This window comes from Mustela putorius, unplaced genomic scaffold (assembly GCF_011764305.1).
Source record: "Mustela putorius furo isolate JIRA1106 unplaced genomic scaffold, ASM1176430v1.1 tig00003853_pilon_pilon_pilon, whole genome shotgun sequence".
Lineage (NCBI taxonomy): Eukaryota > Metazoa > Chordata > Mammalia > Carnivora > Mustelidae > Mustela > Mustela putorius.
In genome coordinates, this window is record NW_025422005.1 from 55,654,044 (window position 1) to 55,668,432 (window position 14,389).

At 46.4% G+C, this 14,389-nt stretch overlaps 1 protein-coding gene across 1 annotated transcript in view; it reads right to left on the minus strand.

Annotated features, from left to right (window-relative positions):
- Nucleotides 1-4,121: 4,121 nt before the first annotated feature.
- WLS (Wnt ligand secretion mediator) overlaps nt 4,122-14,389 on the minus strand; it is a 102,309-nt gene continuing 92,041 nt past the window's right edge. The window contains exon 12 of the mRNA XM_004762990.3: nt 4,122-5,078. Coding sequence (XP_004763047.1) covers nt 4,969-5,078 — 110 coding nt within the window. The 3' untranslated portion in view covers nt 4,122-4,968. The remainder of the gene's footprint in view (nt 5,079-14,389) is intronic.

Sequence of the window (14,389 nt, forward strand, 5' to 3'; positions counted from 1 at the left end):
TAACAAGAAGCAGTCACAAGGGAAGGGTCTGGAAACCAGGTAGGCAGGAGGGGTTTGGGAACTGAGATACAAACCTGGAGGGGAGCAGGCCTGAGTGGGAGAGGACCTGGGAGGGAATTCCTAAGAACAAGAAGGTCAAAGCCACAAAGGAAGGGCTGGTCTCAATACTGAACAGCATCTCAATAACCGAAGCCAAGAGCATTGCTCCCAACAGGACACTGGATGGTTCAAAGGGTGCCTAGAAGACCCTTCTGATGTCCAGAGAAAAGGCATCACTGAAGATAGTCTTGGAAACCAGTATCTCTACCCAGCCAAAGCAGTCACGTGTCAAAACGCGATGGGTGAGAGCAAGCTTGCAGAGGTCAGGATGGTTCTGGTAGCACCACAGGATGAACAGAGCTGGAAAGACAGGGACAAAGGTCTAGTTCCATGAATGTCAGACTGTACTGGCGACTTCAGCCAAGTCGGGGCCACTAACATATCCTGAAAGGAGCAAGGTTGGCTTGAATGAAAAAAAGGGTCCCAAAGACTGTATGTTTCCATTGCAGACTGAGATTAGGATTAGCCAACGTGTGTTCACTGGCTCACAACCCTCCCCAACTGAATTCCCACACTTTGCTAGGCACTCTGGAGGGAGCTATGTGTATTTTCTTTGGAGGTTCAAGGAAGCCTCAGGCTTCACTGTGGTTGAGACATTCTGTTTCTTCTGTGTTCCTCCTTTAGCCTCCATGATTACCCAATGACGGCAAAGGGCGAACGTGTCTGGGGTGACGGAGCCGCAGGAAGTGTGTGCCTGCTGCACTGTGAGATTACGTGGAAACGGCCATCTAGTGAGGTTCCCCAGTGTGACCGGCCAGCCTCCCACATCCGGATCATTTTGAAGGAGCTGATAAAGCATAGTTTATAGAACTGTCCAGGTGAGAATGAGACCCAAGACCAATCTCCACTCTGAATTTCTTCTGACCTTCTCAAAAGTAACTGCCAGGATGTGACTTCAGGGCTCCGTCAGCTCTGAGAGATGCTGAAGGACTCAGGCATGAGGGCTGTTGCCACGATCTACCTCAGCTCCGAGGAAGGATGAAACAACCTGGAGATCACGCGGGGGACCACTTACATGGTTACTACGGACAATTCCTTCCCAGAAGGGGAAGCTGTAGGAACACCTCGTGAATACCCAATGCAACTGAACCACATAAAACTGATATTGTTCTCTTTGAAATGGAAAGTGCATTTCATTTGCTTGTTGAATACGTTGATTTTTCTTTTTAAAAAAGCAGATAATTGGGAAGCTTTCTACTTCTTTTCTATCATATTCTTCAAAGCTACCTGAACAATTGAGGACAGCTTGTAGAACTGGTGATATACATGGCCAGTAATTTTTTCTCTCTAGATGAATGGTCCTTAATAAAGGCTACTTCTCACCTCTTGGAGAGTCTCTTGAACCTTCCATCGATCAAAAATGGTTGGGTTCAATGTGCACTCTTGAAACTGAGAACTCCAGCACTCATTTCATGTTTGTGGAGATGACAGAACACCCTGAGGGACTGGAGGAAACCTCTGTCCTTTGGACTTTGTTTCTCCTCTAACATCCATCCACTATTTCTCTCTCGTCTCTGGATGAAAGTATCCTTTCACTCATTCAAAACTAACCCATTAACTTGTGTTCTTGATCCCTAATCTCTGAATTTCCTTGGGGCTTATGTTACTTCACCATCATCTTCACCTCAGGGCTGGCATTCACTCTTCAGGTTTACAAACTCAGTCCTGTTCTCCCCTCAGACGACAAAACACAACCCCCCCCCTTTACTCTGGTTCCTACCTCTTCCCTTCCCAATAAGACCACCCATTAATTCTGCTCCAAGTCTGACTTCTGTCCTGTCACTTGAGAAGGCCATAGACTTCAAACCACCCAATCTAACAAATTTTACTCCTTAAATGCTGTCAAATCTCTCAGGCTTTCTAACTCCTTCCCGGGTGAATCTGGGCTCTTTCTTTGACTTTTTTCACAACTTTCATTTTTCTGGGTAATCTAACCTCATTTTCTCTCTCATGAGGCTGTGCCAGTTCACCACTCTTGCCAGCTACCTTCCCCGAAGCTTTGATGCTCTGCCCCAGCTGTACTTCTTATTCTGGATGATAAGGACTGCCAAACCTCCTACCCCCAGTGGTCTGTGTATTTACCTCTCACCTCTAATTGTTACCCTGTCGATTCTTCCAGAAGATGGCTTTGAAAACTCAGCCCAGCAAATCCAAGTTCATTGTCTTGCTCATTGTGGCAGATCTTTCCTGAGTGTTTACCCAACTCAAAATGGATTCTTCAGAAACTGACCCCAATCCACGGGGTGAGCCACTAGCAGCTGTTTGACTCAATTTCCTGAACCCGGTTGATTGGCAAAGGAACAGGTAGCTGCTTGAGGGTGAGCTGCTCACATACTCCCTCCTAGGTTTGAAATGAGACAGAGACGTGGACTGGTATAAATAGGTACAGCTTGAGGGGAAAGGTCCATGAATTCCTGGTGCTGGGGTCACTTAGAGTTGTCCCAGTTGCTAATCTTGCTGCTTAATTCCACTCTTCCATGAGCTACTCTAGGAAAGTTCTAGTGAAGTTCTTCTTTGCTCTAAGGTTGCTAGGCTTGACTTCTACTACTTACAGTCCTTTAAGTAACAGATGCACTGATACATCTCTAGGAACCGCGAATTCTGTCCCGGGCCTTACCATTCCCTCACCCAGCAAGGGCTTGCTTGTGATTTGACGCTGTGCTGGATTTTCATGAGGCTCACATTCAGAACTCTCAAACCATGTCAGTTTTATCTCCAAATAACTCCCATCCTCTCCATGTCCTCTACTGTCTCTTAGTTCTAGCCTTGGAAATCTCTTTGCTGAGCCCATCCGGCCTCTCCTTGATCCAGTGGTCATTCTGATCGTATCGCTTCTCCGCCTAACACCTTAGGTTCTGTCCTACAGCTCTTACCACAGCATTCAACACCCTTTTCATTGTGGCTCAAGGGACACGGGGCTCATCTGCTGTTTCCACTCCTCCCATGTGCCAGCCAGGCCTGAGGACAGGCCTCACTCAAACCTTCTCTGCTCTTTACTTCCCCTATGATTTTTGGACTGTGTTTCCTTTCTGCCCCGCAGCCTTGGTAAAATCTTACTTCTTCAAGGCCAACTTGAAGCCTTTCCTATCTCCTTAGGAGAAACTCTCCCTCCATCCTCTGGGACAGGAGTTCACTAGTCACATTTACATTCGTCCTCGCATCCCGATGGCAAGGCACAGGCTACATGGATTTCCTGGCACCACAGTGGCTGATCAGAAAAGATGTCGAATGTGTCTGATTGCATACATCACGTGTTTACCAGGATAGGAAAAGGCCCGGGAGAAGCGCCCAAGCCAAAGTGTGTGTGTCTTTCCGTCATGGCCGAGTGTGACTTTAGCCAAAATCAGGGACGAGAAAGGATGGAGGCTGCGGAGTGGGTAAATCCCATGGCGTGTGCCCCAGACCGGCAGGCCCGTGTGTGTGAGAAACACTCACAAAATGGTTTCTCGACTCCAGGAAGAGCACGTTTATATGGCGTAGAGCGTAAGAACATTTCCATATACTCTAACTCATTTAATTGGCAGGGCAACCCCGTGCTGTGATGAAAGGTTATGAATGCCAGTCTGTGGGTGAGAGAACAGCTAGGTCAGGAGGTTTCAACAAGGTCATCTTGTGAATGATGACAGGAAACCGTGCCTTGGAACGCCCGATCCGGTATCCTCTCTCTCTGCTGTGCCACGTGGCCTCTCAGATGACAGAGTTAAAATGCAATGAAACAGGCTACTTGGGAAGTGGGAATAAGGGGGTTGGGGTGCAGATGTCCGGCTGTACATCCTCTAACTTTTCTTCCTCACCCTTGGGGCCACACGTGTGAGTGCTTGTTGACAGCCTAGCACAGAAAGTATGACCCTATCTCCAGAAACTGATACCACCCCCCAAACACTCCGATTTGGTGGCAAAATATTTTAACTTTTCATAAAGCTGCTTCCCCAGCTGGTTCTCCCCCACCCCCAGACTCAGCAGGGAAAAGATCCCGCGGGCATGAGCGGTGGTGGAGGCGGAGGATGACGTGTGCGTATCCGTGAGGGCACATACATACAGGTTTATTTAAATGATCAGATCTACACTTTTGGAGGCTGTTGGAAGCATCTTATCAAAAGAAAACACATTTTAAGCAAGAGGTTAAAAAAGCTTTTCAGACCCAAAGGCCATTTAATACAATAAATCCTACTCGGGTAGTTTAGCAAACATTTTTTAAAACCCACATCCAACAGACTGGTTAGTACTGGATATACAGATTTGGTTTCAAAGCTGAAATGCCCCTGGCGTAATAGACCGTCTCATGAAATTCAGTTATTTTATATTATGCCATAAAAAATAGGGACACACATCTATTGACAACTTAAATATTAACTCAATAGGCTAGTTGGTGATATAAATAGAAAAAAAAAACCCCAACAGACAACAAGTGGTCACAGACTAGCTTTGAGAAGACTATGACAGCAGACTATCCTGGCCTGCAAAGATGTTAAAATCTATCTTAGAATCTAAAACAGGAAAGAGAGTCAAATATTCCACTCCATATAGACCCCATCTGGCCCAAACCATCCCCCAAGGAGAACACCCCCAACACATGAGGTTTACTAACCACCTGCTACAGATGTTACTATGTCACTAATTAACAATGATCACAGAAAATGTGTCATATCAGAGGCTTTGTTATCATACACAACGCATTAGTGGCCGCGGGAATTGTCCTCCGAGAGCTACAGTAGGAAGGCAAACTGACGAATGTCTCTGCCGCTGGTCCAGGAAACCACAGCCAGAAGCCTGGAGCTTTCCTCTGCGCCTGAGCTCTCTGGGGCACGCTCCCCGCTCTAGCTAGAGGGGCCCAGATGCGGGACCGTCCCAGCGGGATGCTGTAGCCTCTTACTCCTGGGCCTCCTTGCGGGTCAGCTTGTAGATCTCGGTGGGTCCGTCCACATGAGTGATGGTGGTGGTGAGCTGTAGTTCCTCCCCACTGTGGACACCCAGATCACCTGAAAGAGGTTTTTGGTGTGAGATGTGTGCGAGGAGGAAGAAGCTGGCATTCGCCGCCGTAACAGCAGCCCCAACACCAGCCCTCTTCCACATCCCGAGCTTCCAGAGACCCCCAGGGCACAAACACCTGGGCCAACGTGCACCCCCTTCACTCCGGCTCTGCGGTACTTTGGGAGCATTCCTGTCTCTCAGGGAGGAGATATTAATGATAGATGAGTCAGCATACTGCTTCTATCATGTGTAGTCATTATTAACATTTAATGAGAGCTTACTTTGTACCAGACGCCATTCTCCAGGCTTTATATGTAATCGTAGTTAATCCTCCCAAGAGCCACCCCAGGTGGGCGCTGGGATCCCAGCAGCTTTAGAGATGAGGAAACAGGGAGGGAAGTAAGGACACTGCCCCAGGTGGAGAGGCAGACACACAACAGAGCCGGAGAACTAGGCCAGGGAAGGAAAGTCTGACTCCGAGGCCACCGCAGGCTAAACCAGCACAACACGCCTCCCCAGGGATGGGGAGTGAGGCACGGACACACTGAGGAATTTACAAAGCAGCTACGCCACCCGCCACCCGAGGCAAACAAGACCTGCCTATATTTACTAACAGACTGGGTTTAGAAACGTTTAGGGGTTTTCTCCTCCTGGAAAAAAAAAAAGTCCTAGAAATGTGCTCAAAATTTTCTGCTGCCCCTGGAATTCTGTACACAACACCTGTGGTCTTGGACTCCTCATCAGGGACAGACATATTCCTCTGCTAAAACAGAATGATGTAGTCTTTTCTCCACTAGCAAGAAAAAATATGTTTCTGTAAATTAAAGCCCCCTACCCGCCATGAGGCAAACTAAATGAACATGCAACTGGCAAAGGGAAAATGGGAAACATCAGGACCTAACTGTTCTCAGACTGCGTCTGGTTGGGATGCTCAAGGACTTGCAGATTTGCAGAAAGAGGTGCTGGAGAATGAAAGGTCAGGGTTAGGTCTGTGATTTGTATATGTTCTATGTCTATTTTTATTATATGTTATATTTTATTTTATTACGATATATGCTTTTTATATATTTATAGCTTTATGTTTCCACTGTGTACACATATTTTCTAGGTCTAAAATTTGTCCCAGTTCAAAGCACAGAATTAAATAAATAAGTGCACTTTTCAATTGGGGTTGAAACTTAGAAGAAAGGTTCAGTCCTATGCTTACAGCTAATGTCCTGTCACTAGTCTAAGCACTGCTGGGCCTCAACACATCTGCAGGCCTCAGAACCCAGGAGTCACCCCACACCCTGGTCCCGCAGGCTGCGAAGCTGGTGCTCCTCACATGTGCCACGTGGTATTAGTTTTTCACTTAGACCCATTTCTCAGCAGCTGTGCGGCAGCATCAGTCTTAGTAAATGCTGGTCTGCGGCTTTCTACCTGAGAGACTCCCCTCTTTCAGCAGCTGGGTCATGAGCTGATGCAAAGGACTGCTAATGGTGGGTGTTCAGGGCTATTTGCCCAAGGGTCTGATCCACAGAACTGGGGGCAGAGCAAGTAATAAAGGGGCTCTCAGGCCAGCCTCCAGCACATCCAGCTTTATCTTCCCTTGAGCACAGAGACCAATGGGGTACAGAGCCTGCAGAAGCCTTCCGCAGAGCCCCCAGAGGCCACACTGAATGAACCATTACTTGTACAACAAGCAAGTTTTCCCAGGCCACCAGCTTGCATTCTCAGGGTTGCAACTTCTAGCCCACTCCTCAGTCTAAGCACAATGTGTAGGCCTCAAATTTCTGGGTCAAAGCTAGTTCTGGATTTGCATATCTGGGTGAGCCATCAAAACTTCAAAGCCACAGTCAGGAAGAGGATGTCTGCATGAGTCATTAAAATTCCAAAGACAGTCCTGACCACCCCAATAAAGCCATTAGCACCTCCAAGAGTTTACCTAAAGAATCTCTTTCACTGAGGACTATTTAAAAATAGACACTAGAATGTAATTCTACTCAGGTTTTGAACCCAAGATGCTAGTTCTTTAAGCTTAAAATGCGATTCTCATTAGCATGTCCTAAAAAATGTGTATGATCCTACATACCACTTGAACCAAATTACTTTAATAAGCACACAGAGAGGTCTTTCTCGTGTGCTGACACTGTTCTAAACACTCTACAAATACTAACATATTTAATCCTCATACTAGTGCTTTGACAGAATCGCTACCCTCATCATTTCCATTCTAGTGATGAGAAAACAGATGAGGCACAGAGAGGTTAAGTAACTTGCCCAAGGCCAGGCTGGGAAACTGAGGTGGGATTTAAACCAGACCAATAGGCTCAGGAACCCAGGTTGTCGAACCTTTAGGCTACACTGACTCTTTGTAAACAATCCAGTTCCTACCAGCCAGCAAGACTGCCTGCAGAAGAGGAATCCACATACAATGTGTCCGGTCACAAACATATACATGCATGATCTGGATGAGATGTGCAGCATGTTAACTCTGCTTCCGTGTTTGATGAAAGAGAATTTAACACACACAATATCAGCGTCTGGGTAGTAAAGAGAGCTGTTACTTATGAGTATTTACCCTGCACTAGGAGCAGGTCAGCAAGCCCTGTATTTCTTTGTAAGACAGGAAGACACTGAGGCTCAAATAGGCAATTAAGTTCTCTGATGTGAACCAGGTTGCTCCCAGCAGAGCTGGGATGAGGACCCAGACCAATGGGCCCCTGGCTGGACAAATCTATGATTCATTCATGTGTGGTTTGATTGTACCTTGAAGGCCAGCTCCCCCCACCCGCATCCCCCTTAGGGAGTGAATGTGGGAATACGGCAGTAACATGGCAGGAGTGGGAATCCCTCCATTTCTTTCCAAATTCCATCAACCCCTACTTCTGCCAAGGTCTTGCTCCATCTGTGACTCTCCCTCACTCTTGGCTCCTGCTACTCAGTACACAAACATGCTCCAAGTCTTTTCTAAGACAAAAGAAAAAAAAGAAAAAGAAAAAAGAAACAAAACAAAACAAAACCAAAAACCAAAAATCCACAACACCCTTTCCAAAAATGCATTATGTTTCTTGTTTAGGGAAGAAGGGAAGAATAAATGGGGAAAAAATTAAGAAAGGTAAAGACAAGAATTCTTCGGTTTGCAGTCAGTCTCTTTCCCTGCTTATGGTGTCAGCTGCTCTCAGCTAATTAACAAGGAGATGAGGGCTTGTTTCTGTCTAACGGTTGTGAAATGGGACTAATCTCTGGCATTGGATTGACTCACCGAGGACTATCAGTGGATCCCTATTTATGATACGGCATCTATAGGTAGGTAGCTGCTTGCTGCTTGATTCTAACTGGCTGGAACACGTCCCGGAGACACGGAAAGCTTTATAAACTATGCTATAATGAGACAGCAATTACCACAGCTCCCTAAGACTGGCCACATTTTAATGATGATCCCTTGTGTATCTGTGGCTACTGGAGTAAAGGAAAGAAAATGTGCTACGGATAACTCCAAGATTGTTTCACAGAATCTGGAGACCAGCAGTCTTAGAACATTATGGGGCTAACTAATTCTGTCTTCACAACCACCAAGGCGAATGAACACCGTGTTACCCAGACCTGGAAGCCAGAAAGCTCCGGCACCACGAGTTCATATTTCTTTAGGTCAGACTCAGTGCACACTGGAGCCAGGATTCCCAACCATCTATGTCTACCTCCAAAGCTGATGTTCTTTTTATAACACCCTTGACTTCATTCTTTCCTGTGGAATTTTCTCTAGTCCCATACTGACCTCCCTTCCTATTCACCTTCAAAACTAAGTTCAAACGGTAACTCTCTGGAATAGAGTCCAGCCTGGTTCGTGGCAGAATTAAAAAATACAAGGAGAGGAGAGTATTTGTAAAGCTAAACTATTTCCATGGACAGGACTACGGTTGACTCTAAGGTTATGTCCCTCCTACACTTTGGGTGTTGAAAATAAATTGGACCATAGGGGGCGCCGGGGTGGCTCAGGCTCTGCCTCGGGCTCAGGTGGTGATCCCAGGGTGGCAGGATGGAGTTCCCTCATTGGGCGCCTTGCTCAGTGGGAAGTCTGCTTCTTCCTCTCGCTTTACCCCTCCCACCCTGCTCCGGCTCTCTCTCTCACACACAAAAATATATATACCAGTTTTTAAAGTGGAGAGCAGGTTCTTAAAAATCTTCAAAAAACTTTTTTCAAAGAATATAAATAACCACTGCAGCTTCTGATAGGTACTAAGTGCTCATTATAGCATCCACAAAGACTCTCCTGGTACACACCAATCCAGGTCCTCCCTGCTCCACTGTGTGTGGGTGGTTTAGCCCAGTACAGCAGCCCTTGTGTTCCCCATGGAACCCTCAGCTGGAAAATAGGTGTGCCTCAGGATGGCTTGGTTTTTGTGACCCCTTCCAGGGGTTGGGGCACAGTGGCCTGGATCCAGCCACTTCTTAGTCACTTTCAGGCATTTAGGTGGTTTATACCAGGCATGGCGTGAGCCATTCCCCACCTACCTCCAAAGTACCTCTAGATACCAAGTACCAGGCAACTGCCAGAGGGTGGACACGATAAAACCTAGGCATTTTGAGTGAAATCTTAATGTTATGGGCTGAATTATATCCTTCCAAAATTCATTTGTTGAACTCCTATTTCCTAGTACCTCAGAATGTGACTATATGTGGAGACAGGGCCTTTAAAGAGGTATGGAATAAACATGAGGTCATAGGGAGGTCCCTAATCCAATAAGACCTATCTATGTCTTTATGTGAAAAGATTAGGGTACAGAGACACACAGACAAAAGACCATGTGAGGACACAGAGAGAAGATGACCATCTACAAGCCAAGAAAAGAACCATCAGAAGAAACCAGTCCTGCCGAAACTTTGATCTTGGACTTCCAATCTTTAGAACTGTGAAAAAATACATAGATTTCTGCTTTAAGTCTTTCATTCTGTGGTATCTGCAATAGCAGGCTTCCCAAACTGATAAATTTAGGAAGCAGAAAGTTCCTCCCAAGAAGGTGATTGAGGGTAGGGTAATAGTCATCCAAAGAGCTGGAAAAAATTATTTACTTTGCCAGGGAAAGGAAAGATCAGGTCACTGTAAGGACAGCAGCCCTGGGAGAGGCACGAGACGGGAAGTGCCCAGCTCCATTCAGCAGAGCAGAGGTGCTCGGCTGGTGATGGCTTGTTACAGGCTTCCCATCTTCATTAGGAAAAGGATATCGAGACCCACTTCAGAGTCTGAGTCCGGCCCTGGTGGTAAGACCACTTCCATCAATGCTCACAGACATCAAGAAGCCAGGCCAGCCATGGGTGGGTCATCTAACACGCAACCAGGGGAAAGGCCTCAATAAAAGGCAGCCACTGTCAAAGCCTCATGACTCAAACCAAACATTTATTGAGGCAACAAAAGCCAAAGCCACCTTTCCTGTGAAACAAGCAGCAGGAGACCTTAGAAGCCTCTGGCAGGAAAACTGACACAGCGTGGTAGCGAGCTACAAGACATAGGACCCGGGGTTGCTGCTGTGGCTTCCAGCAGAATGAGTGTGTCAGACAGAAGACATTCAGTGCGAATAGAAATAGAAAGCAACCAGTTGGCAATTAGAGCGTCTCCTGTACCCTTCGTCACAGTCATCTAGTCAGGAATTCCGTTTCTCAGTTTTTTTTCTAAAACCTTCTGACAAGAATTCTATAGACGAAAGAACACAGAAATGAAAGCTATTATTAAGAATTGTCTGACTTCATAAGCAGCTCCAACTTTTTTTCCACATGAATTGGTGGCTGAGGGCGATTGGACAGTTTGTTGAGTGTGGACAGTATCGATGCTGAGCCCCTGGGAGATGCCGTCTTCGCTCCGACCTAAGGTTAACATCAGCCTGCTGCAATTCGTGTCTGCCTGGGAAGACAACTAGAATGATTCACAAATTGTTCATGGGAACAGGTAAAAAGAACAACTTTAATGAGAAGGTAGCAGGAGCCGGGCAGAAAATGAGGTCTAAAATATCTTTGCTAAATTAAAACAAGTCGGGGCGCCTGCGTGGCTCCATTGGTTGAGAGACTGCCTTCAGCTTGGGTCGTGACCCTGGAGTCCCGGGATTGAGACCCACATCGGGGCCCCCCGCTCAGCGGAGAGTCTGCTTCTCCCTCTGACCTCTCCCCTCTCATACTCATTCTCTCTCTCTCAAATAAATAAATAAAATCTTTTTTAAGAAGTTGTATGTCTGTTTGTATATGTGTGTACACAAACACACAACAATATGTACACACACATACACAAATAAAATTATTATACTTAAAGATATGTGTGTGTGTGTGTGTGTGTGTATATATGTGTGTGTGTGTGTGTGAAATAACTGATGTGAGAACATTTCTGTCACCAACTATGATGAATCAACCAACTAGAAGTTGGAACCCAGAGCTCCATACCTTTGCAGCACCCATCAGCTGCTAAAAACACGAAAGTGTTCCGGCCTAGAGCTGTTCTGCCATGTCCCAAGTTTCAAGAGGCAGCCAAGGAAGCCTTGCCTCTCAGACCGGGCTACTAGCTCCATGAGAGCAGGGACTGTGTCTTGGTCCCTCCTTTGGGCTTCAGGTCACTCCATCTGATCAAACCTGATGCAGTGCTAAGTACTGAGGTACTCAGGGGTTCATTTCTAAGGGTCATTTTCCGATCCACACAGTAAAAGAGAAACACATGTATAAGAAAAAAAAAATGCTCTTTAGAAAGCCAACCTTTCTAGAACCTGCCATCGGCTTTGTTTCTCTCCGTCCATTCCTTGGCCAAAAGGGAGAGGCTAAAGTCTATGCTCTCTGCTTTCCTTTCCTTCCTACCCACTCCCTCCTGATAGTTCTCGGCATCTCCTCTCCACGTCCCAAAAAACCAATCCCTCTCAATGTTCCTTCTCTTTCTTTATCCCCTTTGGCTGCATCAGAAACCACCTGCCAAGTTCCTGGAAAGGAGCTTTTTCCAGAGGTCCATCTCACCAAGGCAAGAAGCACCACACACCTGGGATTCATTCTCCATAGCCAGAGATCTGAATTCTTGGCTCTGGACCTTAAAAGCCAAGGAGCGGGGGAGCCCCAGCCAACTTAAAAATAAAAAATTTCCACGAGAAAGGGAAAGGAGCATGGGAAGGCTGGGGGAGGAGAAGGGATGTCATCCAGAGATCCAGAGAATTTAAAAACACAGTGTAACTCCCGAGGAGTTCATTTTCTAGGTTTCCATAATACTCTGAACTAGCTCTTTCCAAGGAGCTTCAAAATCCTATAACTCCTGGGAGACACTGTGTGGGCTGGTGGTGGACGGAAGAGATGAGAAGTGAAGTAGGGCAGAGAAGGAACATGATTTGAGAACCCGACGTGGAAAAGCCCCTTCCAAAGGCACGAGGTCACAGCACCACGCGGGAATGGAAGGACACAACAACAAGCTGCCCGGGGGCTCTCGGGCTGCTGTGAAATCACAGCTGATCATGTTACCATCACAGAACTGTTAAGTTGTGTGGCTCGTGTTTATGATCGGAACAGGGTCCCAAAAGAGCCTGCCCATTTAACTGCTTGAAAATTTGTTTTTTCAACAAAGGCCCTATTGGCATTTTAGGCTGGACAATTCCCTACTCCAGGGGACTATTTTGCTCTTGGCAGGATACTTAGCATCCTTAGAATCTGTCCCCTAGATGCTAGTGGCACCCTGACAATCCCAAAACAAATAAACACAAATACTTTTGGCAAGGGATTTGGGGGATAGGACCTCCTGGTGAGAGCTAGCTTTTGAGCCTTCAGTGAAGCTACAGGTCAAGCCGCCTTCAGCCTCTCCCTGCCCCCAGCCCAAATCCGTGGGGAGGGCTATTCTCAATTGCAAAGTTTCTTTAAGCCTCAGAGGGTGGCTGTTGTGCAGAGTAAGAAGTCCCAATGGGAGCTGCCTAATACCTGGCTTGCAAATCAAGCATTTGGCCCAACAGGGTGACAGGCAGTCAGCCTACCTCTAAGGGGCTGGCCACAGCTCTGGCTTCCACGTGCCTAAAAGTGCTAGGATGGGCAAATTATAACCAGTGTTGGGAAATCCCTTACCTGGGACAGAATCACCCCCCTGAGCTGCCACTTTATCCTAAGGGATGCTCCTCTTTGCCAACGGGAAGAAAGAGAACCACAGACCTTCACGGTTCCAAGACTTTAAGAGATCACACAACTGGGAGAAGTGGTGCACAGAGGTTAAGTAGTATGCCAGAGTCACCGAACCCAAACCACCAGAATAGTTTACATAAAGCGCTCTAGTATGTGGTCCGTATTCAGTAACTATTACCCATTAGGAGTATCATTCCAACTTCCCAGGAAGTCCAGTGACTGCTTTATGGGGAATTTCCCTAGAAGGCAGGAATTTCATCTACTGGATTCCTGCTCAATACTCTCAAGTCGAGGTCATGCCCATGTGGTTTCTGTCAAAGTCCAACAGGATGACCATGAAATGAAATGAAGATTCTTGTTCACAAGCCCAGAACCCCTTTCTGCTGGCGTTCTGGAGGTCCACTATTTGAGAGGTTATGTGCCACCATTCCCCGTGCAGAGTGCGACCAGCCAAGGAGCAGGAAGGAAGACAGGCCTGAAGAACACTCTTACACAGAAGGGGCGAGTATGGTCTAGAGACAGATGGTGGCTGAGAAACAGCCCCATCCTCCACGGCCCCCACTTCCAACAGAGACGCCCTTCACTTCCCATACCATCACCGTCATCACCCCCTCCTTTTAACTCAGCTCTCAAGATCAACGGCCCACCTCTAAAATATAAAAACGAATCTAGAACGCTTATTTCTAAAGCATTAATTCAAACAACATTTTCAAAGCACTCTTAAGAACTTGTCCTTGCTCTTAAGGAGTCAGTGTTCCAACAGGAGAGAGAAGACACAGGCAAATTTACCTACTGCATTTATACAGCAAGTGTCATATGAAAAGGATAATCGTGTTTCCCCAGGCCTGTTTCTTAGAACACCATTTAAAAAAAAAAAGCACTGCCTGGAAAAGGGGTCCAGGGCCAAATAATTCAATAATTTTGGGGAATGCTATTACTCCCACCCATTTTAAAGCACCTATAGTAAAAATTAAGTCATTAAAGCATTAAGATGTCCTGCAGTAAAAACCTCATTAATCCAATTAAAAACCCAATGGTTCTCAAATTTGACTACTAAAACCCAGCAATATCCCAGGGCAACAACATTCTATTGAATATAGTTCTCTGGGCTCTAACTGGAGTGTTCTGGAATAGGTTTCAAGAAAGAAGCAGCATTTTGAATGAGCCCAGAAGGTTGGGAGGGTTTTATTAGACCCAAATGGACCCAGGATATGAA